At 41.5% G+C, this 26,639-nt stretch overlaps 1 protein-coding gene and 1 long non-coding RNA gene across 6 annotated transcripts in view; one reads left to right on the top strand and one right to left on the bottom strand.

Moving 5' to 3' along the window:
• The window catches only part of FRY (FRY microtubule binding protein), a 437,325-nt gene that overhangs the window by 171,390 nt on the left and 239,296 nt on the right, over positions 1-26,639 (top strand). The window contains exon 1 of one of the 5 annotated variants that reach the window (XM_059144286.1): positions 9,418-10,305. The exons of 3 other annotated variants lie outside the window; for them this stretch is intronic. In XM_059144286.1, the coding sequence (XP_059000269.1) occupies positions 10,236-10,305 (70 nt within the window). In that variant the 5' untranslated portion in view covers positions 9,418-10,235. Of the gene's footprint in view, positions 1-9,417; positions 10,306-26,639 lie in introns of those variants that run through there. One more of the 5 variants, XM_059144288.1, reaches the window with a different exon arrangement.
• On the bottom strand, positions 193-10,258 carry LOC131813805 (uncharacterized). The gene is made up of 3 exons (XR_009346983.1): positions 10,150-10,258; positions 6,304-6,466; positions 193-3,183 (listed from the first exon to the last, which is right to left on the bottom strand). It is a non-coding gene; the product is annotated as an uncharacterized LOC131813805 (long non-coding RNA).

Genomic DNA, 26,639 nt, shown 5'->3' with positions numbered 1-26,639 from the left:
TTTATGACCATCTTCAAGAATCACCTGAAAGTGAGCTGTCGTGGAAGGAGGGGTGTGTGGGAGGAGTAGAGACTAGTGCTGAGAACACCTACTCTCAATCAGATCCACAGTGGGGATCCAAGGGTTGAGATGGGAAAAAAATTATATTTTGCCTCTCATTAACTCCCAACTGAAATTTACTCTTTTCCTCAAGTACTAATATAGGCAACAAAAATAGTATTAGCAGTACCTTTGACTTCACTACTAATTGAAATCACAGATTTTTTTTTCATTATATTATAGTTGCTTTAGGTAGATTTCAATATTGTTTGTTTCTTATTTTATTACAAAATTATTATGATTACTGGGCTTACCTCTGGGTTATGTTCTTCAATGTATTTAATGTATATGTAAAGAAATGTGTATCTACAAACCACAGTTTTGTGGTTTTTGAAATCATTTGATAACTGTATTTCAAAATAACTGGTTTCTGTTGTAATCTCATGCATTTTGTCTTCTTGACGTTCTGAGAAGGAGCCCATTGGCTTTGCCAGACTGCCATAAGGGTCCAAAAGTAGTTAAGAACTTCCTAGAGCTGCACTGTCCAATAAAGGAACCATTAGCCACATGTGGCTCTTGAGCCCAGGGAATGTGGATGTCTAATTTAAAATGTGCTGTAAAATAATACACCAGATTTCAAATATTTAGTGCAAGAAAAAAAAGAATATTACATGTCCCACTAATAATTTTACATATATTGCATGTTGAAGTGATCATATTTGGGTTTTTATTAGGTTAGATAAAATATATTTAATTTTACCCATTTCATTATTATAAATGTACATACTAGAAAATTTTAAATTGCATATTTGGCTTATGTTATATTTCTATTGGACATAACTGGCCTAGCATCAGATCTGTGCTCCAGTTTGGCTCTGTCATCTAGCTAGCCATTATCTGCATTATCGTTGTGATCACTACTCCGCCGTGTCCTAGCTGTTGAGTCCCCATAATTTTCATTGTCCTCATATGTACGAGTAGGTATAAAGCCAAAGTCGAGAGTAGAGCTATATTCATTCCAGATTCATTCATTCATTCCAGATTCATTCCAGCCTTCTTGCTGATACATTTCTCAACTCTCAGAAATGTCTCAAAATGTTATCCAACAGCTCAAAAGTAGGTCCATCCACATCCATGTCCCCTTTCCTTTCTTTTCTGCTGCCTGTTGTTTTCATGAACATAAAATTTGAACTATATTTATGGAAAGAATATATACAGTTGAGAATTAGAGAATTTATAGACAGATTTAAAAAAAATTATAAAGGATAAGAAAAAAATTCCCTTGAAGAGCAAAGAAGATGGAAAATAAATCTTGAGGTAGGGCGGAGTAGTAGGCAGACTGCGGTTGCCACCCATCCTGTATTTATCCAGAGACCGAAGTGGCATTTGGATAAGGCGCAAGCAAACCACCAGCACATTCCTGGAGTTTACAAATGGCCACTTAAATAGCAGGACAACCCTGGTATGTCCCTAGTCCAGAAGCTGAAGTCTACAATAGCTGGAAAGCGATGATGTGTTTCTGGAAGAGGGAAGAGCTGACCGGGGACCTCTTGCCCTTTTGTGTGATCCTTAGACTTCAGGAGCCCTGAGCATCCTAACATGGACACGCTGGGGATACAAAGTCCTTTCATCTACAGAATCCCCTTTGAAATCCTGAAACAACCTTCTGTGGCTAGCAGATGGTACAGTATCACCTGTACCCTATAAACGAGAAGGGAGTACCTTGACCACAGGAGTGGATCGCTGAGGCCAGTACCTGGTGGAGTGAGGGCTGACTGGAGCTTGTGTCTCCCCACAACTGCCATTGTGGGCATCGGAATCCTGACCCTCCACCTCTATCTCCCTGGGCCGCTCAAAGTGACCTCACCCACCCTGACCGTCTGCAAAGATCATTATCCTTTCTCTGGCTCCCTAGCTGAGCCGGGCAGTTGGAACCGCTCTCCCCACCGGCCCGTTAAACTGTTCCCTCCCATCATCCTTCAGACAGTTTCTAGCAGCCCCACCCTCCTACACAAAGCTCTGCCTGTCTGATCAAAATAGGGTGGTGATTTCCCCACCCTTTCTAAAAACATGCCTGGCAAGACTTTGTCTATCCTGCAGAATTTTCTTGGGCCTTCGGAGTGACATTTTCTACCACGTGGAACGGTGCCTGTGGGTGGAGAAGGCGATCATGTGTTCACCGTTGCTGGGCTCCTCTAAAGGCAGGATCAGAGGGTCTTTCCCATCCATCTCTGGGCAGATGGTCACTGTGAAGGTTGAATCAGTGATGCTCAGGGAGGGACCCACTTCTGTTTAAAACATGTGTTTTACCTGAAGGGCTGGTGTTTTTTGTTTTATTTTTATAAAAGGTTTTATTTATTTATTTGACAGACAGAGATCACAAGCAGGCAGAGAGGCAGGCAGAGAGAGAGGAGGAAGCAGGCTCCCCGCTAAGCAGAGAGCCTGATGCAGGGCTGGATCCCAGAACCCTGAGATCATGACCTGAGCTAAAGGCAGAGGCTTAACCCACTGAGCCACCCAGGTGCCCCCTGAAGGGCTGTTCTATGTATCTAATTCCTTAGCTCAGCACTTCATCTTCGGGACCGTGAGCTGGTTTTCAGCTACAGGATATCCCTGGTTTCCAGGACTTGGCCAACGGTAGACTGTCACTTTTCCTCTAAACCAAAGGAAGCACTTTGATACTGCCTCACTGCCTTCACAGAAGACAACTTGATCCGTTTCACTTTGACTTACCTCTTTCTCCTTCCCAGTTATTTTTTGCTCCCCTGTCTGCTGCTCTTCCTCGACAGGCAGCGTGTGCTTTATATGGGGGTACTTTTGATATTAGCTTTATCAGAACAGAATTGAGAAGGTGAATCTATTGCCAAAAGATTGAAGTAACAAATGCCAAAGACTGACATCAAATCATTTATTGTGCTCTGTTCTTTCCCCGTGTGGGGGCCCCTCCCAATAATATGAGAAATCAAAGGTGGGCCTGTCCCAGGAGATGAGCCCGTCTGGTGATAAGAAGCCGCTTTCCTCATTTAGTAGGAAGTAACTTGCCCAAGGTCATCATATTCAGGTTAGAGTAAGGAACAGGATAAAGTTTCCTGACTCCCAGTCCATCAGACTTTGTTGGTAGATAACTGCAAACATGTGATCACACTTAAAAGAAAGAGAAAAGTGTATAATGTTTAAGTAGCAAGGATATAAAAAAACTAATCAAAATTTCCAACTTTTCCCAATTTCATTGACTTTAAAATTCTAGATTTTAATAACTATATACATTAAATGGTACTTGTGAGGAAAAGTTGATCTGCCTCTTAGGACTTAAAATCTAATATTTACTTTTGTGTATGAAATTGGGAACATTAGTGGGAATATTAGTTCTAGCCCTAAAATTGGGTACTTAATTTTTAATCACTTAATAATGGAAATGCCTTGCTATAGCCAAAATACTTAAATGCAACTATGGGAATGCACCTTTTTTGTTTGTTTGTTTAATTATCATTTTTATAAGGAAAAACTATTTTCTTAGTTCTCCTTTCAATGGCATCTAATGTTTGGGAAGAATGGTGATTAATGTAACTGTTTTTTATCCTAAGTATTATCAGTCTGTGCATTTTTGGTAAATAATGATGTGCAAAAGCAAGTGCCATGTTTTTCTTCAGAAAGGACTTAATATTTTATTATCATGTATTAATTGTTGGCTCCTGTTGTAGCTCATGATATTGGACCTGTTTGTATCTCAGTGTAATTAATTTCTCTGGTTGCTGGTGGTATTTGAAAATAGGGTAGTAAGGTTATCAACATTGTTGTATGCTTTCATAATAAAAGGCAGAGGAAGAAATCCATATTTTCTCTTCACATACAGTCTCTAAATAGAGTATTAACTCCTACTGTGCCTTGCAGAAATTGAGGTCAAATCTTTATACTTGTACATACAAAATATGTATGAACTGTATCTCCTGGTTTAGCTTCAGCTTAATATCCAAATATGTAGGCACTACCTTGAGAGGTCAATGAGAAGAGTAAATTAGGGAGATATTGAGTCCATACTAAGCTCACCAGAACCTCTACTTGGCTTTACCCTGGGGACCAAAAGTTGGATGTACTAAAATATTAAATAATACATTTTTGTATGTGCAGAAGTTCAGGCTTTCTTTACTTTGCAAAATGTTGGCCTTACCCTGGCAGCCAGTGGGAGCTAGGGGTGGATTGGGAGGTTTGGGGATGATAGAGGGGGCTGGAGATGGGAGCCCACTGTGATAAGCCAAATCTTTCTCTCTCTCTCACCCTTTCCCTAACCTGACTTTGGAGTTAAGGGGGCATTTTGTGCTGCATATTCTGGGTTTGTTGCTAGCTCTAGATCTGCTGCTGAACAGTTGTCGTCTGACTATGTGCTCATGTAATCCTCATAACAGACCCATGAGATAAGCACTATTTAACAGATGAAGAAACTGAGGCTGTGGGGTGTTCAGCAACCAAACAACAGAGCTCCTGGGTGGGAGAGCAGGGCCTTAGCTCTGGCGAGCTACAGCGTGCCCCTTCTTATTAACATCTGGGGAATATTTGCTCTGGAAGTCATCATTCAAGAGCAAATATAGGGAACGTTGGTGGGAAGTGTTGGAAGAGAGGCCCAATGTTCATTTCACCCATTATGAAGATGCTGGGGGTAGAGACCGGAGTTAACACACACCCGAGTCCCAATCCATTCTAATGATGTGTTGGCGCCACTTTTGAGACACATCTTGCAAGTGCCCAGGAGATGTGGCCTTTGCTTGTGTGTGTCCACATAGGTCCTCTGAAATATAGCCTTGCAGTGTCTCAACCTCAAGTGCTCGATTACTGTTAATTCCCCTACCCTATGTTAAACTTGTAACACACCCTGTTGTCATGGGCTTGTAGAGGGGCTGGCTGTGCAGAGCAGCAAGAGGGATGACTTCAAACTTGACCCTGCTCCCTGCTGCCATCAGATGCCTTTCACTGCTCAAATCCTTCATGGGCTTCCCATGAGCTAGACTGACATTCGATTCCTTTGTCGGGGATCGCAGTCCCTTATGAAACTCCTTTGCAGAGTAGGGGAAAAAAAAAATGGGTTCTGCTGCTAATTTTTAATGGAAACCATTTTAAGAGACAATTTTCCTTGTTTACGTCTGAATCTGGGCAAAAACAAGCTGTGCTTTAATGAGGTTCTGGGGCATTCCGAACATTTAAATGTATTTCAGTTCCTTTGGAAAAAAAAAAAGTATTTGTACTGAATAGTAATGGAGTAAGCGTTTTCAAAATTTGCAGGATCTATTTTTGTGAAGATTTGTGTGTGTGGGTTGGATTTTTTTAAGGGAGTGATTATTGAGTTTTCTGCTTACAAAATGAATATGATGTGGCATCACTTCATATTTTTTTCCTCTACTGTGTTTTTAGCACGAGATAGATCAGCCCCAAATTATGTACCTAAAACATATCAAAAAAAGTTTTTGATTGATATTGAAGCTTTCTTTATCTCTAAAGGACCTTATCCTGCATAAGGAGAAACAAAGCCTTCTCTATAATTGTCGCCATTGATCTTAGGTGATGCTTAATTTGACTTGGAACTGTTCTTATTAAACAATAGATAATAGTAGGAATAGGATATATTTAATGCTTTTTGTTTAGAATTGTAAACTGAGCAAAAACTGATAAAGCTATTTTTTTCTTACAATGAGTGATTTTCCTTTGTTTCCTCAGGATGCTAGGAAGACATTTCCCTTCTGCCTAATACATTCTATGCATGAACGTACATGTCACTCTGACAATAATTACACATGTGTGCCCACGTGCCACCATCCACAGGGAAAGGGGGCGGATTCCAACCCTAACCCAATCAACTCAATCAGACTCTTTAAAACCATTAGGAGATGGCTCTGGATGTTGGCAAGCATCCAGATTGTTTGCCTAGCTTTGTTGTCACATTTTTTTGAACACACATTTTCATCTCAAAAAAGAATTTTCAGAAATGCTAGGAAAGAAAAATTAAATATGAATTAAAACACAAACTGATTGCACTTCTGTTGTACATTATCCCCCCCCCCCCCCCGCCGCAGGCAACCGATAGCGGTAGGCATGCGTGACACGTCTGTTCATTCAGTGACTCTGTGTGTTTTTTGCATCTTAGTGTGTGCTAGGGGCTGTGGCAGATGCACAACTGAGGGACACATGGCTCTTCTGGAGGGAGAGAAGAGAGAGTAGGAATTCAGGCAGGATGGCTACATGCCACAGATTGTAATATACAATCAATCCACGCACCTTTCACCACCTTCATCCCACCCTGCCACTCAGCAGGCTGGGACACAGGTGACCAGTTGGCCTGTGTCTTCTTGAAATGCTCTGTTTTCTTGGTGTTCCTTCCACACCACCCCAGGCTACCACCAGTCCATTGGCTGTATGGATCACAATGAGGCACCCCTTCCTGTGGGTTGAGTATTGGGCAGATGTGTGGCACACACCAGGGTGGACATAGCCAATTTCCACCCCTTTATAGCTTGGAGAGTGGTGTTCAGACAAACGTGCCACCCTTCCCTGTCCCACCTCTACCCCGGGTCCGGCACCCTTAATCAGACCGCAACCTGTACAACGAGTCAAATTGATGGGAAAAATAACAGTATTCTTCTCTAGGTTCCTTCAGGGTGGGCCAAAGTCCCAAGGAACCATTCCTTCTGCAAGCTAGAGCCCAATGGGAAGACAGTAATCAATTTTGGAGGGCCAATGGGTCCCGAAGCACTCCTATTATGGAGTGCTAATAATGGTGTTAGCATCTCTTCCTGAACTTTGGATAAGAAGTTTGATAACCATGATTCTTGCCTTGCTTGTGATTTAAGGAAAAAGGAGAGGAGAGGAGAGGAAAATGACTCTGGTTCTAAAATTTGCTAGACTTAAATTTTCCTAGCTCTATGACCTTGACCTTATTCTATGCCTCTTTCGCCTCCATTTACTCATCTATGACATGGGGCTATTCAGAGTACTTCCTAGATGGGGGGGGGGGGGTAGGATTCAATATGGTAAAATAGGTATTTTTAAACACAGTATTAGTGTTGAATAAATGTAGATGGTATTATGTGTCTAATTATGTCTCAGGTCACTTTCTGACTTTTTTTTTTTTCCTACTCTTGGATACCACCTCCTGAGACTTTTCAGCTTTCCTGTATTACTGCTACTTTTCTCTGCACCTCCAAAATCTTTGCCTAACCCCTTGCTTAAAGGTTCATTATATGGTCTCCTAAGATTATGAAGGAAAGGTTCCTCATTCCTCTTAAATGGCATCTGAAGTCTTATAAGAAGCCAGGGATAAATTCAGATTTTATTTTGTATTTGAGGTTCCTCTGTCCAGGTGCCTGTTCTGACTACATTTTGTTTTATAGATGTCCCTGCCCCCACCAGAGAGGAGACAAAAGGATAAATGTTTTATCCCAGCTTGCAGCAGGTGTCATTCTATTTGATTTGTAGGCCTTTCAACAAAACAAAAGGCCTTTTCTGTTCTTTTACAATATATGCTCTCTTTAAAGGTACTCAAATAAGGGGGAGAAAAAGCACGCATGAGCAAGATTTCAGGTTCTAACGGACGGAAACTGGGCTCTTAGTTACTGATTCACTCTTCACAGAGAAAATGAGATGCCATTAAAAACATTCTTTTCTCAACAACATTTAAAATTTTATGATCATTTCCTTTTGAAATATATGTAAGAGTGGCATTCTCAGCCAGTTAATATGTTTATGGTAGGGCTGAAAACCTTGAAAAGCCAGTTAAAGATCTCTTTTATAAGGTGGACCAAGAGAATCTCTGTATGCTTGAGTAACAGTACATAACAGCGTGCTTGCTTATTACAGCTGTTCCAAATGTCTCCAACTTGCTAGCCGTACATTGTTACCAAATACCGGCAGTACAAACTTGGTTAATTTCCAAAGTTGGATTCTGGCCTCCCCAAGGTTTCATCCTAAATATCAATATCCCTGAAACTTAGTTGTTGACTCTATGCAAGACACTATGCAGAACACTTTATTCATAATGTCATTTAATCTCTCCAAAAACTGAATGAGGTTGGTACCACTATTATCCCCATTTCTCAGGCGAGGAAATTGAGGCTTAGTGAGATTAATAGCTTGCCCCAGTTCTGCTAGCTAAGGTCTAGAGCCAGGTAGGCATCTGGGACCTGTCTTGGGAGACTTTCTGCTCATTAACTCGGAAGTACCAGGCAGACTTCCTGTTCATTCATTGCCATGCGGAGGCCTCAGAAAGGTGGGTATGGATATTAGTTTTTGTTTTCAGAGGTGATTGCGTTTTGAGGTAAAACCTTTGGGTCCTGTTTCACTTGGAACCCATTCATTCAAAGTACAGGTGACAAAACAGAATTAGTTTATCAACTCTAGTAAGACTGTAAGTGAAAAAGAAGTCCAGAGGCTCCTAGTTGGCCTCTGCCTTCAGCTGAGGGTCCTGGGATTGAGCCCGGTGTCTGGCTCCCTGTTTGGTGGGGAACCTGCTTCTCCCTCTGCTCCCCGCTTATGCTCTCTTGCCTGGTCTCTCTCAAATAAATAAAGTCTTTAAAGGGGGGAAAAAAAAAAGAAAAAAGAGAAAGTCCATCTGATAAGTGATTTCACAGAAATTAAGCACTGTGAGTAGAACTGGAAATCTTAGTGGCTCAGGGCTTGCCTTTTGTGTAAGTGTAAGGAGCTTGAAATGCTTGTAATGATGGTGTCTTGGGGGCATTTCAGGACATAGCATGGTTCTCTGTAGTGCTAAATTTTTTAAAACTCTTCATCTTAGAAGTACATTGTACTCTTTCCATTTCTCAGAAGAGCTGTTAGTCTAAAAAGTCCTATTTGTTGATTTGAGGGGAGTTGCCCAACATTTTTTTATGTTCAATAATTATTAATATGGCTTTATTCATTCCTTTGGAAAATATTAATCAGAAATGTACTGGAAAGGGAGAACTATTCCGTGATTTGTGAGATGGTTGGTCAAATCCCACCTACTGAAAGGCAGCCTGTCAAAATCAGAAAGCTCTTATTTAATCCCCTAGTCAAGCTATATGATAACATGAAATACAGCTAACCGAAATCAGGACACCTGATAGTGAGATTTCACCAACTAAAAAGCCATTGTACAGCAAGGAATCTAATGCCTTTGCTTCTTATCCTTTTAACACAAATAAATAAGCTTCCGTGGGCTCGGCGATTCTTAGAAGTGATAGGTTTGAGACACAGATCTGCCCATGGAGCCTGACATTCTGTAAACAAGCCGACCAGGCATGCCCTTCAGACGCACACGTTTCGGGGTGCGGTGCCTCTCCAAACGGCAAGCCTTTCTGGGAGGGCGAGGCACAAAGTGCCGCTTCCACTGTGCCCGTGAAAGAAGGGGAAGAAAAAGCCCAGCGTTCTTCCTGCAACAAGGCTGACAGATGGGGCTTTTCTGAAAAACGTCACTGCAGCCAGATCCAGGGGTGCAGCTAGCTTCGCCCGCTGCAGCGCGATGCGGTTGTGTATTATTTCAGGGACAGACACAAGGGGAAGTAGCAGCCAGTGCTCACGCGGGCTGCTCCCTGGAAGCATTTCTGAAGAGTGAGGAGCCCCAGAAGCTGGGAGATTCCTCCCCCTCCTCCCGCTGAGTCCGGGGCCGAGGGGCGGCTCAGGTTGAGCCCGTGGGCAGGGGCAGGGACAGGGGGCGGCGCTCCCAGCCCATCCCTCAGCCCTGCGGAGAGCTGTGTGGGCTGAGCGGTCTGCACGGGAGGCCAGCCAAGAAACGCTCCCTCCCCGGGGGGAAAACGGATCGCAGCTCAGGTGGGGACTTCCTCGGAGCGTACCTGGCTGGAGCAGAGCATGCGGGCGGCCGGCAGCGGCCGGCTCTGGTTATGGCAGCCCAGAAATGAAAGCAGCGGCCGCCGCCTTCTGAGGGCTGCAGGCAGATCAGCACCCAGCAAATAAGAAGCAAGTCCTGGACCCCGAGCAGAAGGAGGAGGAGGAGGAGGAGGAGGAGGAGCGGCCGAGCATCTCTCTCCCGCTCGCTCCTCGGTGTCCTTTAAATGAGGGCTCCCTGCCCATGCCGGAGGTAGACCTGCAGAGCCTCCCTCTCCGCCGCTGACCCCCGCTTACATCACTAACCTGTGACAGGCACATCTCCACGCCCGGTACCTGCTCCTCCAGCGGCTCCCAGTCCAGTCCCGGGAGCCTCTTTGTATACCGCCGACATGGCCAGCCAGCAGGATTCCGGCTTCTTTGAGATCAGTATCAAATATTTACTGAAATCCTGGAGTAATAGTGAGTAATAGAAATAACCTTTTCTGTTTGTTTGTTTGCTGGCTGTTGCGTAAGGTTCGAGAAATCCAATCTCAACTGGAGGCATAAGCTCCAGGAAGTTTTTTTTTGGTTGGGTCTGCTGTGAAAATCAAAATGTCAGAGACTGAACTAGCTTTCCTTAAGTGCAAAGGCTGCAGGGGAATCACAGGAGATATTGTTTGGTTAAATCTTCCAGTGACATGGCCCTTCAGACTCCAGCAGAGCCCAGGATGGGGCATTCTAGGCTGCATTTTCTGCCTTAATGTTTATTTAATCAGGCTTTATCTAAGTATTTGGTGAAGTGTGTTTTAATCGGAGGGGTGTGGAAGGTGTCAGAGTACTTCGTAATTCTCCTATTAGGCTATTGTCTGGAGAAAAAAAAAGTACTTAATAGTCCAAAACCCAAGATTCATCTCTTTTGTATCTTAGAGGCATTTACAGGTTTATTTCTCTCTTTCTTGTCCATGTGGATGATGTTCAGAATGCTTTTTAATATTTGGATTTGTAAAAATCCTGATGTGTTGTGGTCCAAACCCACAACATGCTTTACTGAAATACACACAAAGTAAGGTTCTGACCCTGATCGTTTATTAGGATCTAAGAATGTTATGGCTTCTGAAGTTCCATTGCTGACCTACTTACAGATTTTAGCAGTAATATATTTCGAAAAGACTATCTCTAAGGCATCGTGGATCTGGAATCCAATTAAAATGAGGCCTTGAGGTGATCAGTGATGCCTTGTGTCTTCTGAATAGTTTAAAAACAAAGTCTTTTCTATTTCTCCAGTAGCCTTTGTGCTTGCTCTGGATAAAAGACCGGCAGGTATTACAGATCCTTTATTGTTTGGAATTTAAAACAATTTTCCCAAGAAAAATTCCGAGGCCGTATTACATGCATGCTAATTAACCTACCTGTGCTCAAAGAGCTGGCAATTAATTAGCTCCTACCCAGATGACCTGTGGCCAAGATGGTCCTTATGTAAACAGAACCTGGGCAGGAGAGCCTCTGCCATAATTGCTTTAAGAAAAGAGCCAAAGTAGATTCAGCCTTAAGGAATTCAGGGATATGAATCTCTAAATGATATCCAAAGAAACCATTTTTTCCCAGGTCATTTTGCACCACTGTGTACACTATAGGGCTTGTCTGAGGCTGTTTTTTGACAAGTGGGAAGCCATTTGGGAGTCCTACTGTCACCCAAATAGAATTCGTTTATTTGTTGTAGTCCTAATTCATTTATCTTGGATCCATTATTTGTGCAATACTTCACACTCCAGGATGAATCTTCCTTTGTCTACCCACCCTTTGATTAATGAAAAGGATTTGACACACAAGATTCTTAATGGAGCGGTTTTCCAATAACTGGAAAGACTTACTGTGAGTTTGACATCAGTATGTGGTTTTGAATCATCATTTTGAGCACACCAAGGCCAGATGATTTTCTCCTATCAATTTTTGTCATTGTCTCATTAGATAGAAAATTATGTGTGACAATACTGAGGCCATTGGGATTTCTTTTAAAATCTTTCTCCCCTTGTCAATTTTCAAATTACTCTAGACAAAGTATATTCTCTCCACCTTTTCTAATGCATCCCTCCCCCACATACACACACACACACACACACACACTCTCTCTCTCTCTCTCTCTCTCTCTTTCTGTCACATCAGGAAATGGTTCAAAATGACTGTTCCTATCTCCTTTGAGAGTATCTGGGACACAATTTTGAATTCTTTTTATTCATTCAGCAAATATTTATTCAACACCTACTACTCCAGCCTGGGGGGCTGCCAAGATGAACGAAACACCATACCTGCCTTCTCTCTTAATTTCTTCATTACAGAAGCATGAACTTGGTGATTCTCTTTCGCGTTCCTTTGGAAGTCAGAATGCTCTTCAGCCCTTTCTTGAAAGAGGAAGAGGAAATGCACTTTTTTGCTTACTCTTCTTTAGGCTTGTTGCAACACTAACCTGCTTATGACCTCGCTTTGCTCTCAGTTTTACATACTTTCAGTAGCAAAGAGAGAAAGGAGTTTGTCAGTAGAAAACAGTAGCCTGAGGGCTTTGACCTACTCAGTGTAACCGGGCCCGTGAGGCTGCTTCACGGGGCTCATCGTGAGCCAACAGCAGGTTCGAGAGGCCAGGATGCCCGCCCACATACCTGAGTGGAGAACCAGGCTCCTAATTACATAGTGATGCTTAGTTATAAAAGTACAACAATTAAAAAACAATAAAATAAAGTGTAACTATGGCTGACTGCTTTGCAAGGTGGTAATAAGAGGAGAGATGATTCCATGAGCATGTCCGTTAGGCCCACCCCCTTTTTTTTTTTTTTGTTAAGGGCACACTGGGTTGGTGGGGAGGATGTAATTTCATGTGTATCTGCCTCCTCTGAAGAATTAACAAGTCAATTAAATCAGTCATTGCCTGGTGAGATGTGTTGGCTTCTTATTCACTGTTCATTTTGACACCCTTCTTCACTGGCGTGCCCACTCTGTCAGGCTGCCCTTTCATTTTAATGGAGTTGGGAATTAAAATGGCCTTGATGTCTGGAAATAAAATGTCCTTTGTAGAGACCTCATGGCGGAGGCTTTCCTTATTAGCCTCCTGTATCTTGCCTGCTATTAAGTCCTGTGAAGTATTGACTCCTTCCCCAGTCATATCCAGACTTTTCCACAGCCATTCAGTGATTCTCACAGCTGCTCCCCTTGGTGTTCCCAGCCAACGGCCTCCACGGGCTTTCCTCACTTTAACCTGGAATGCTCCAGTGGTCTCCTGAAGGTCCCCCTGCCATGGAGCAGGCTTCTTGAGAGGCTTCTGCCAGCATTTCAAAGACCCCACCACAGCTCCTTCCCCCCACCCCAGTCTATGACTGCCATTCAGGGCCCTCTTTGAGCTCCTCATCCAGCCTCTCTCCCTGACTGTTCTTCCGCTCCAGCCAAATTTCATCTGCTCACCCCTCGTCTGGCCTCACTCCATGCCTGCACGCACACGGGCTCCCTAATCTGGTGCGCCCTCAGATGATGAACACACAAGTGAGAACACACAAGTCACCAGATAGGCTTTGTTCAGGTCTCTGTCGCCTGCACCTGCGTGGCCTTCGACAGTTCATTAACTCCTCTCGGTTTCATTTTTTTCATCTGTGAAATGGAAGCAAAGAGCATGGATACTTCACGGGAGTAAATGAGGCATTTTGAGAATTAAAGCACTCAGAACAATATCTAGCACATCGTAAACACTCAATAAATGTTAAAGTAACATGAAGGTTTTCCAACACTCCCCTGGCTTCGAAACCCACTTAGAATCAGAGTCAGACTCCTTACATCATTTGTGGATTATTCTTTGAATAGTCAACCCTTGCTACACCCCTAGGTGTAGGGAACCCTGTGAATATGCCAAAAATAGTTGCTTCCTTAGGTTTACTTTCTAGATTTACTTTTCAACATTCCCCCCTTTCTACCTCAGCTACTATAGAATATTCCTACCTCCCCTGTGTAAATACCTCCCAGCAGCAGGGGAGATGGCCTGGCAAAGTCCTCAGTGGCAGGAAGTCTTCTTAGCCTTCCAGGTTTGCTACAAAGTTGACAGCAGATAGTTCCAAGCTATTTCAGAGGAAAGGAAGGCATGCTTTTTCTTGAAGTATAGAGCAAAGTGTGTGGGCTCTCTCACCCATCTGAAACCTTCCCCTGGTCTTCCTTGTGTTTCTGTCTACTCCCTGGTGTGCAAACAAACGTAGGACCCAGTGAACAAAGGGGCATTCCAAACTTCTTCAAAGTCTTGATCTTTCTAGGGCAGTTTGCATCTTTCTTAAAATATTTGTCAAATCTTGCCACCCCACCGAGGGGAACTTTTGAAAGCTTGTTAACTCTTTGGGGTAACAAGAACTCCGTTGACAAATAAACTGGTCTGGGGAAACAAGCAAGCCCTTTAACTGTTTTGGAAGGGCTGCTATGCATTCTGAAATGTGTAATATTCTAGAAAAACTTACATCACTTGGGAGAATTGGTTGTGACATTTTTCAGATATAATGTAGTGAGCTAAATGATGGCGATGAAGGACATTATTTCTGTCCAACATAGAAATACTGTTTAGTGCGGGCTCCTGGGTGGCTCAGCCCCTTAAGCATCTGCCTTTGGCTCGGGTCGTGATCTCAGGATCCTGGGTTTGAGCCCCAAGTCCTTGTTGGGCTCACTGCTCAGTGGGAAGTCAGCTTCTCTCTCTCCCTCTGTGATCTTTCTTTTGTTCCCTCTCAAAGAAATAAAATCTTGAAAGAGAGGAAGAAAGAAACAAATGCCGGTTAGTGACTAGTGTCGGGTTAAGTTGGGACAGAGAGATCACATGCACATGGGGATGAGGCACACCACTGACTGCTGCAGAGCAGGACATACTGACTCCTGTTTATGTTTTCAGCGTAGCTCAAAGACCCTACAGGAAAGGCTTAAGAGAAACCTCAAGGTGTTAGCTGTAGCCTCTTTGTGGAGCTGAGGTGAAAAAGTAGAAAACTAAAGGTGATCAAGTTGCCTGAATCCAGCAGAGCGGCACAGCTGCAGAGCAAATGAGCTTCCCTCAGGGCCCTGAAACTCTAGGAAGCTCCCAGCACCTTCCAGGCACTCAGGGGGGAGTCACTCCCATGTTCCTGTCACTCAGATGTCTGACCGGCTGTGCAATCCCTCAGGTCCTGGTCGCTTCTGCTCAAGTAGTTTATAGTCCTAATGAGAAACGAAACCCCAAATCAGCATCTACTCTGGGTAGAAAGAGCCTGCTTCTGGGTTTGTGATGAAGATAAATAACAAGGGGGAGGGCGTTGGTGTGTTTGTTTGGTGTGTTGTTTTTTTGTCATTGTTAATATGCTTGAACAATTTTAGAATAACAGTGACTGTCACACTGACCAAGGGCCCACTGCCTGTCAGATGTTACACTTAGTAATTTATATGTAGGGCAACCACATCATTATTTGTCCAAACTGGGACACTTTTGAGAGTGAAAGTTAATAATTATACTGGGACTGCCCTGAGCAAAGAGGCCATATGACCATGGTGCTTATTATCTTCCCTCTTTCCAATAACCCTGCAAGGGGACGTTATGATCCACACTTGACAGATGAAAAATAAAATGTGTTGGGAAAATGCTTTGCTGAGAGTCAGGATGCTAGTAAGCACCATAAACCTTTCCCTGAATCCACTTCATAATCACATTTTTAAAAATCACCCATAGGATGACCAAAGGGTCAAGAACATTAGGGATCTTAGTGCATTATAGGTACTTTCATTCTTGTTGGCCAATGCCACTGCCAGTCCTTAGCCCCTGCCTCCCTCTCCCTTGAGGCTTGGGCGTGTGTGAGTGTGCTCTCTCTCTTTCTCTCTCTCTCACTTTCTCTCTCTATTCAGAGGCTTGTAGTCTTTTTTAGTCCTGTAGTCCCTTTTAGTCCAAGGAAAGATCCTGGACTAAAATCATTACTTAGAGGGACCAGGTGGCTCAGTGGGTTAAAGCCTCTGCCTTCGGCTCAGGTCATGATCCCAGGGTCCTGGGATCGAGCCCCGCATCCCTACTGAGCAGAGAGCCAGCTTTACCCCCTCCCCTCTCTCTGACTGCCTGTCTGCCTACTTGTGAGCTCTGTCTGTCAAATAAATAAAATATTAAAACAAATTAAAAAAATCATTATTCGTTGGAAGCTGATCTGAAACCTCATGGAATATACCTATTTGATGCCTTCTCCGTATCTCAGAGCTCAGAAGCTCAACTTTGGGGGAATTAAGCCTTATCATCCTAAACCAGGAACATGAAGAGGAAGCTACTTTATTCATAATCTTCCTCCCTCTGCCCACTTCGCCCTAAGAACCAGCGCTGGAGAGCACCATCTCCTTAGCACAGGCCTATTTGAGAGACCTAAGTAACATCTTCACTGTTATTATGACAAATAACACAGTTTGTTCACTATGGTCATTTGATCAAACATACAACACACGCAAACAAGATTATAGTAAAAATGCTACACTTCTTTTGTTAGGAGTGTTTCATGTAGATTTTTTTTTCCTGCTTTTTAACAGTATATATAAATACATAATTTAAATGACTCTAGTAAATAAAAAGGTACTAATAAGCTTTAATTCTTTCTGAAGAGTCATTTGCATACTATGCTGAAGTTTCGCTGATGGGTTGTATTTCTGTTTAGGAAATGGTAGCAAACTCCTACTCATCTTTAGCAGTGAGAACAGGGAGACTATCTCCAGGACTAATGGAAATCTATAACTCAGAGATCTCATTTTCCCTGATAGCACCAGTTTTGTCCACCACAAAACATGCTATAAGGATGCAGCACAAAATGATTTGATTTCAGCTTCTCTGCTACTTTTGCATGCTGCTAAGTAAAGGTGCCCATAGAACTAAAATAGACCAAGAAACAACGGTAGGCAAGGAGGAGAGAGGACCTAGATAATTTTACAATCTGGGAACAGCCCAGGATATTTGAGAAAGTTCCCAGCACTCAGATGTTTCAACGGCACACTTAGATGATACAACATGAAATATTCTCTTTATTTAAAAGACATCTGTTTCAAAACATCTTAATACCCATGACTCATTAGTTCACTTCTGGGTACAGCTCAAGGAATTGAATGGGTTACATATGTCCTGATCTTCTTCTTAGTAACTTCTACATTTCTAAGCTTCATGTGATATTCAAAATGATTGGACTCAAATGTGAGTTTGGGCTGAGAAATGACATTTTCCTGAGTTGGGGCTGTTCCGCGGCTTCTCAGCCCCACACACAAGCTTTTGTGCAGGTTCTCTGCTGGTATTAAATCTTAAATTTATTTAGTGCCTTGTGGTCTGCTCAGCACCTTTAAAAACATTACCTCATTTGATGAATGGGATGCATTGATTATGAATAAACTAGCTTCTTCCTAAATGTTCCTGGTTTAGGGTGATAAGGCTTAATTCACCCCACGCCCGAATTGAGCTTCTGAGCAATGAGACACCCAGATGGCATCAAGTAGGTATATTTTGCGAGCTTTCAGATCAGATTCAAATGGACAAATAATGATTTTAGCCCAGGTCTTTACCTTTGAATAGGACTTATTAAAAAAAAAAATGAAGTATGTCTTGGCATCTATTACTTCAGATACACAAAGGTAAGCCCATTTAAAAAACATATGTATTATACGTTAATCAAATTAAAAAATAAATGAAAAATATAAAAAAATACATCCATGTCACGATTTTCTGGATGTATCTGTACCCCACCATTTCTTAGTGATTTTTTTTTAAGATTTTATTTATTTATTTGACAGACAGAGATCACAAGTAGACAGAGAGGCAGGCAGAGAGAGAGAGAGAGGGAAGCAGGCTCCCTGCTGAGCAGAGAGCCTGATGCGGGACTCGATCCCAGGACCCTGAGATCATAACCAGAGCCAAAGGCAGCGGCTTAACCCACTGAGCCACCCAGGTACCCCTCTTAGTGATCTTTTTAAAACACTCAAACATGTCTGATTTTCTACACTGTGATGCCTTCTGAGAATCACACATTTGCATACAACCCAGTGAAAAAGACTTAGCAGGCAACCACTTTTTGAAAGGTGAATGGCATTTGTGAAAAACAAAGCACACAGCTTTATCTCATCTTTTTCCTTGCTGACCACTGCCATTTGATAGATTCCTTTCATCATATTCATTGAAATATCTCTCCATTGTAGAACCATTGGCTACAGGAGTAAGAAAATGTTCTCTTCTTTGAGTTGGAAAGTGTCTGTCAGGCTTGAAGGAGCAATAGAATTAGCTTTTTCTATAAGAATATCTTTACTTACTTTTTGATACTGGATTATACTCAAAAACTTACTATCTTAGCGTCAGCTTTTTCCCAGTTGTTGCATCAGAATACTTTGTGACTCTGCAGTGTTGGAAAAACAAGAGAAACCTTAAAAGGATTTCCTTTTGAGCACCACACACCAGACCCACTGCTCTGGGTGTCTGAATCAGACCTGGATCCTCATATCAGGGATCTTAGAGCTTCCTCCTTCCTTGGAAGTTAGAAATAATAATGCAGAAGAATCCCAGGGAAAGGATCCAATGATATTTCAGTGACAGCGTATGCCATAGAAAATTTTATTTGGGAGACTGTGTTCAGTAGATTCTGTTGAATTTAACTTGGTGGATTTATACTTTCATGGCGTCGGACAACTGTTGGAAACCTGGTGCTTGCAAGCAAATTCCTCTAAGAACATTCCCCCTAGCAGGATACCTGAAAGAGAAGAGGGAGGGTAAATTATTTACTCTGAGACACTTGGTTGAATGTCAGTATCGGGGTAGCAAGAATTTCAGATAGGCATTCTTACATTAGAAAACTGTGAAGAAGACTCACCATGTTTATCAGAATTTTGACCGGGGACTAATTTAAAGCCAGTCATTCTTCATTTGAGTGGTCCTGTCACTCTTCAGAACATTGAGATTAAAGAGTATGATGAGTGTGAGAGAGAATTCTATATTTCTGTAAGGTTCTCGATCCTACCCCTTACCTATATTGTTAAAACACTTTTCTTCTTTCTTACAGAACATACAAGCACAAGCATTTAAATATTAGTCACCCAGAACTCCAGCTGCTAAACAGTGAAAGTTTATATTCTGCCAGCATATCAGACTCTATAATGAGTCTGATTTTGGTTTAATTCCTTTCTACTGTATAGTAACTTGATGAGCTGCAGATGGAAATTTAAGCCAAAGCCATAACATTTCAGTTAATACTTTTTATGCTGCTGTAAGAATTTGTTGTCATGTCAATTTAAGGGAGTTGAAATCTTTTTCAAGAAGGCATTCAAATCTATTTTAAGAGCTTTTATCAACTCTAATTTGATATACAACTCTGACTGCCTCCGCTGTTCTTAATTGCAAAGTGCAAAGTAGTTTAGCTGTGGAAGACAGCATTGAAATTTCCAGAATTCTCAGCTAATGCCACAAGCACAACATTATGGAAATATACAATTAAATTTCCATTAAAATTTCTTGCCTGAGCTTAAGAGACAGTAGGCTGACTTCTTTGAGTTTAGACTTAAACAGGTAAATATGTATTTTGGCAGCCATGAAAAGGATAGGGTATTAGATTAACTAGAGAGAAACTTTAGTAAAATTCCATTCGAATGTTATATTTATGTAGGAAGGATCTGGCAAATCAAGAAAATGGTGTGTCACAAAAGAATCAACTCAAAAACATACTTCAATTGTTTAAACACGAGATTAAGTTTTTCTTCCCTGTTTTTCTGTTATTTTTCTGTGTGTGATCTTGATTGCCTCCTGTCCCCACTTCCTTAGGTGAAAGGAGCAAATGTGACACCTTTTCACTACCTGTTTAATGTGAAGGGTTTTGAATACCTCCACGGAAAAATGAGGTTTGTGTAAACATCATAATATGTGTCAGTTATTTCCCTTATGCCATTAAAGCTGAACTGGAGGACGTTGAGTTGTACGCTATTGAACTTGACTGATAAGTAGAGACTGGATCTCTGGCTTTCTAAGCTTGATCAGTTTCTTGGACTAGTCAGCTTTTAAGTATTCTGAATAATAAATAGGTGTCACACTGCACAGTCTATGGGGTTCTTTCTATTGTATTTTTTTTTTTTAACAGTAGTGACTGTGTATCCAACTCAGTGAATTTGAACAGGGTTGTATCCTATTTGAAGTGCTGGCATTCTTGATCAAGAGACAAGCATGTCTTTCTGCATGGTGAGATATGGTGCTTGTAGAAATTGTCAGTATTCTGGAAGCTTTATAGCATATGATCATACATTCAAAGGATACTCTCCTAGGTTTTAGTAGATATTGTGTTTCAAGTTAAGCCTTGTTGAAATAAAGAAGGTCATAAGGATGCAAGATAATATTTAAAAATGTGTCTGAAACACTGTTTGGTTTGTTACACCATCTACTTATACTTCATGCCTGGGACTAGGTAGAACTCTTTCATAACAGCTTTAAAGAATTATAAAACTGAAAACGTTGCCTTAAAGGAATAGATTGCCTATGACTTTCGCAAATTATAAGCAGTTCATTTAAAATTTACAAGTTCGAACACTATGGGGAGGACAAATGGTGGTTTTTCTTCAAAAAATATGGAACTCAGCTTCTCAATTTTCAGCTTTTGAAAACCACATTTTAAATGAATCTCCCCTAGGGGCACCTGGGTGGCTCAGTGGGTTAGAGCCTCTGCCTTTGGCTCGGGTCGTGATCCCAGGGTCCTGGGATTGAGCCCCACATCAGGCTCTCTGCTCAGCAGGGGGCCTGCTTCCCTTCCTCTCTCTCTGCATGCCTCTCTGCCTGCTTGTGATCTCTGTCTGTCAAATAAATAAATAAAATCTTTAATAAATAAATAAATCTCCCCTAAAAATGAAACCTTGGTATTGACTGACACCGTGGTCTTAGCTATAGTATACTTGTACTATTTCAGCATCCCAGAAGTAAAGATCTACTTTTCTAATGAGTAGTTTAGCTTCCTTTGGGAGTTTGGAGAGAAGCTAAGCCCTGTGCAGCGCCACACTGGGTGTTTTGTTTTACTTCCCTCAGGGTTTGATGGTGGCCCTGAGTCCTGATCTCATCCTCTCTTCCAGACTGAGAGTGCAGAACAACCCATTCTCTATTTTATTTGACCTAATACAATTGCAAGAAAATAGGAAAGTAAGAACAAATTGTAGTATTCCTTGCTGATTTTTGTGTTCTATTTCCTAACAAACCCCCAGTCCTTATCATTATTCTTATTCCTATTATTATTATTATGGGAAAGCTTATCCTAGCTTCTGCCGATTGAGATATCAATTTTGAAGGTGTTTGAAAACTTGGCTCATTTTCAACCGAAAAGAAAAAAAAATTAACAATGTTAAATGCTTGAGCTTTAAGAGCAGTCAAAATTATGATTAAGAACTCATTCTCATTCTCTCTAAAAATTCTCTCTCTAAAGTTCTATCACATTTTAAAGATCCAAAAGTCTGTTTTAATGTTAACTTAGCTTCTTTTCTTTCTCTTATTAGCCATTTTGTTAGCTACTTCAGTGCTTATCACCATTTTCCTAGAGGGGCAAAGGAGTTGAAATTCAAATCAGCCAACTGTTCCACTTAGAAAAGAAATATAAATTAGAAATGCTTGAATAGGATTCTAATCAGTGACTTTCATTCTAAAACCTAAATCCCTCTTCTCAGTAATCACAGTTCAGTAACAGGCCTGTTCTTCATAGGTAGAACAGTATGGTTCTTACTTAGAACTTTCTCTTGCCATCTAGTAATTGAAAATGTGTGTCTTTTTAGGAGGCTTTTCCATAAATACTAGAATAACTTCATGATGGCTGAAAGAATAAAGACTTAATTAATTTGCTTACCTAACATACAGTCTGGGGATCATAGTTTCCAGGTGGATTTAGAGGCTCAAGGACACAGACCATCCAACCTTCAGACTTGTCACTGCGTGATCACAGATGGTAACCTCGGTTCCAAACCTTTTGCTTTACTTAAAAGTCAGGATGGGAGAGAGTTCAGGTTAGGTCTTTCTTCTGATGAGGAAAAAATTTTGCCAAAGACACCAGCAAACTTCCTCTTGCTTTCCTAATTGGAATTGGGTGATATGCCAGTCCTGGCAAAGTTGAATGGAATTACCACATTGGTTTAGACAAACCATGATGCATCAGGCTGGAATGGGTCCACTTTCTGTAGGACAAGAGATTGCTACCTGCTACTTGAACAAAACCGAGATTCTTACCAAGGCAGAAGGGTAGTCAACAATAGAAACTGCCGTAAAATATAATCCATACAATGGTAGATGACTATTAATAACTCCCCACTTTCGTTATGTAGCCTTGCATTAAGCACAGTAATAACAGCTGATATTTATAAGCCCTTGCGAAGTGTAAAGTGCTGTATTACCTGCTTTACATGCATCATTTCCTCTAATCCTCACCATGACCCTATTTTACACATACCACTTGTAAGTGACAGAGCCAGAAATCAGACCTAGAGTCTAGGGTAAAAACTAAACTCTGCTACCTCTCATCATTCTTTGCAAGATCAAGAGATTGATTAATAGTAGGTGAAACTGATTAAACTCAGATAGGAGCAGAAGGATATTGACATGTATTTCCTGCTAAGGTATCAGAGTGGTATTTGTCAAAAAGCAGTGGCAAAGTTCTCAAATAATACTGTATCTCACTTCCTCTAGTTTCAAGAAAAAAAAGGAGCATTCCCTGGTGTTTTTCTTATGCCCATTCAATAAGAAATTGAGTCTATTTTTGTTTTCTTTTAAGCAAATTATAAGAAAGAATATTACTAGATCAGAAACTTGAGCCCTTCAAGATTGTAGCCAATTCTCTGTTGAAAGAGAAAGAAAACAGGAATATATTAGGTTTATTGAAATCTGTCATTAGATTAAAATGAGCAAATACAGTATTAATTCATCTGAATGCCATCTAACAGGAGTAGATAAAATATCCTTAACTTTGTCATTACAAAAAAATGACCAAAATATTTTCCTGTTTTCGAGTATTTCCATTTATGTAGAAATATCAGTATTTTCTGGTGAGGTTTAGATTTCAGTCTTATTATTTAGATTTGGCTATTAACCTGAAAGAGTTTTATTGACTCACTTTACTGCCTATCCACAGCACTCTTCAGCTAAGTCTTGGAATGGTCTAATAAGAATAGCTAGCATTTATGAAGGACTACTGAGTTTCACCCTCTGTTCTGAGCACTATCTCATTTAAACTTCATCAGATCCTACTGAAACAAATACCACCGTATAGGTGAAAAATGAGTGAATGAATGAGTGAATGACTTCCCCAGGGCAAGTGCATCAGTAGGTGCTAGCACCTAGATTCAAAATTTACTTCTGGCTCTAGAATCTCTGTTCTTATTGGCTGCCCAGCAGGAGCCATTCCCAACTCCCTCCTGTGCTCATTACCCCCAGCATGTCTGCAGGAGGCAGGTGCTCACTTATTCTCAGCCTTCAGTACAAGCCTGCAACTGTGATTCAAGTTGCTAGGGGAATTTCTGGAATATATCCTTCTTCCTGAGAATAGGAAGAATGCATCTTTTGCCACTCTGATGGACCTACTGATTGCAGCCCTGGGACACAGTTTGTGTAGACAACAGAAAAAAATTTTTTTTGAATTCTAGTACCCTGAGATGACTTTTAGCTGAACATGAGCCAAGTTCCCACTCTTAAAGAGAAGACTGTCTAGAGAAAGAGACCAACATAAATCGATAATTACAATAAAATATATCCAGTAATCAACCCCCTGGAAGATGAGTTGCGTGTATGAGTAGGAGTGACTATTATTTGTACATAAATAATACTCATTGACCCTTAAGACCAGATCTTCCCTACTCCAAAGCTGAATCTTTTCTTACCAGCCTGGTGAAGCTTCGACTTTCTCTCTCTCCTCCAGGTCCCTTATTCTGTTCAGCGTTCTTATTGTCAATGCTGAATTTCGTGATCAGTTAGCTCCAGGCAAGAAACTGGAGTCCTTTTTGGTCCTTCTTTCTTGTTCATTGAAAACACCATTAAAACTTGTCATGCTTTCTTCCCCAAATGCCATCCCCCTCATCTGGATCTCTGTCCCCATCACCTCTGCCAAGACCTGGTTCCCAGTGTTCTGCACGTGGCCCATCCCATCTGGAATATTCACAACTCCTCCTGGACTGCCTCTCTGCTGCCAACCACCTTTGCAGGGCAGGTCTGGTCCTCGCCAGCTTTGAGCACTGATCTCACCTTTGCATTGGTAATGGTGGGTTGACACTGAGAGCGAGATTTCCAGTGGATAGATGCAAACACACGGAGTAACTAAGATGTCATTATGAACTGAAAGTGATCATCCGAGTTCATTTTATAGACCATCTGTATACAAACCGTGTGTTTTGGTAAACTTGCGTGTTCTACAGAATGCAAAAATGGACTCGACTCCTGACACACAGTCTGTAGTCACAGTCATGGGCCAGAAGTGGGGTGAGCGTATTGTTATCATGCTAGAATATATTATTCTGTATGCTTTCATGCTGGTGAGATTCAGAGAACCTGGACTTGATAGGCACGATGCAAAAATTAAGGGAAGTTTGTCTGGAGTGAAGGAAAAAAACAAAAGTTAAGTATAATTATCTGGTAAAGGGAGCTCAGGCCTAAGATCTCACTAGTCATGAAGTGTACACACTCCAGTGATGGAAGGTCCCCTCATCAACTCTCAAGTGTCCCTTATACACAAAATAACAGCCATCAAACTGGTTGCAATGAGCTCATTAAATATATTGTTCTGCAGACAAGGCTCTTGTTTTAGGGGGTGACTAAGAGACTGTCACTTCTTGGGCCAGGAGAATGAAAATGCTCTTTGGGCTCTGGGAAAAGATAGAGATAAATTGTCGATACTGTCCCTAGGACATCCCTCCCCGTTCCAGTCTGCGTCTTACTGGGCTGTTTTCTCTTGGAAGACGACTCCTCACTGAGTTATTCAACTCCATGTTTTCATGACGTTTCTGCCATTGACCTACATAAGGGAGAGAAGGTTAGAATGTTCTTCACAGGCAGTGTTAAATTCGTGTTAAAGATCTACCCTTGCCCAGTGGTACTGGGGCTAGCAGAGTCATGCGAGCTCAGCCCTCAAATGTGAGTGTCTGTCTCTTCCACTTTAATGAAGAAATGGTTGGAAAGTGAACCAGGTCTGGAAGAGTCAAGCCGAAGTGTCATCCCACTTGGATTATTTGCTTTTATTTTTCCTTGCTGAAAACAGAAGTGAATCACACCCTTCAGTGAAGCCATGCGGCAGAGGGAAATGATGCAATGCTGGTCACGTGACACAGAGAAGAAAGGCCCATTATGCCAACCTAGTTCTGCATTGTGTTCTGGCCTAAGGAGAGGTTAATACCCACACTGGGAAGCAGAACAAAGCTGTGGCTCTTAAATGTGAATCCTTCTCTACTTGGAGGAGCTGTGACTTGCTTTTTGTCTCTTCTGTATTCTTCTGCCTTTTTGACCACTAAATGGATTCACTAATTTTCAGCATAGTGTAAAATATGAAAAGAATTTAGTTAAGTTTGTTTTATTTCCTTTTTCCATAAGATTTGGGCTGTTTATGACCGTACAGTTTGCCTTGGCTGCTTACTTGTTATGTGACCTTGAGCAAGTTACTTAAACAGATTCCCTAAAAAGGTATCATCTATCATGCGTGTCTTTATAAATAACTAATGCCATAGAGCCATAACAATTAAATGAGTTTATGTTTATGAGGTATTTAATATATAGCCTCACTTGCAGTAGCTCAGTAAGTGGGAACCATGACTTTTACTAATTTACCTATTTCATGCTTACCTAAATTCCTCCATGAGTGAATGCTTTTATCTCATTTGCTCTTTGCCAAGACAGAATGACCAGGACCTGAAGAGGCCTGGGGTTCTCTGTGACATCTTCTTGGCTTGGCAATATGATCTTTACCACTTCAAATAGTGGACATCTGAGTAAAGAAGTATGTTTTTGGAACTTCAGAGGCTACACCATCTGAAGATATTGAAGGTAAAATACCTTTCTCTCAAATTCAGAATTGTGTAGAGGATATGCTATAGTTGCAGCATTTTCTGTGTCACAGGAATTAAAGATTAAGCGTATGTTTTTTGGGCCTGAGCCAAGCTTTCTTCCTGAGTATGATGAGTTCAGGTGTCCGCTTTGGAGCAGACTCTCACTGGACTTTCACTGCCCCACTTCCCCTACACTTTCTACACACTTCCATTGTCGCAACAGTGACCTTGTTGTGTAACGGCTTTCCCTGTCTAGGCACCACCCCTCCCTCCTTCCACACACACTGGGCTAAAATGCAATCATCTTGTCATTGTCAGATTCCCCAGCACATTTCAGGACACATTGGCTGTTAATCAACTTTTAAATGTTTGAAAACCTGGATAAAATGACCTGAATGGGTGTGGGAGGTTTAGAGCCAAACTTAGCTAGCATTTATTTATCCCATCGGTAGGTCAGCCCCTAGCAAGCAACACCAAATGTTTTGTATGTCAGAGTCTTTTATTTCAAACAGTAACTTAGCATCTACTCTTGGCTATAAAGTCTCTTTCTTTCTGTGACCCTCACCTGTTTTCCTTCAGTAAATTCAACAAGTTCAATTGCACCATTGTGTTCACAGAACTCTGGACAGATGAGTCTGTGAAACTCAAAGTTAGACTGAAATAATTTATTTATGTAGCAATCAGCCAACTTGAGAGAATATTTCTGCGATAGATTGTTTTTGCTTTTGTCTTGTTTCTAAAAGACTTTTTTTGAATTACAGTTGATACACAATGTCACATTAGTTCCAGGTGTACAACGT

This window comes from Mustela lutreola, chromosome 13, assembly GCF_030435805.1.
Source record: "Mustela lutreola isolate mMusLut2 chromosome 13, mMusLut2.pri, whole genome shotgun sequence".
NCBI classification, from domain to species: Eukaryota; Metazoa; Chordata; class Mammalia; order Carnivora; family Mustelidae; genus Mustela; species Mustela lutreola.
This window is presented reverse-complemented; position numbering and strand designations above follow the sequence as displayed.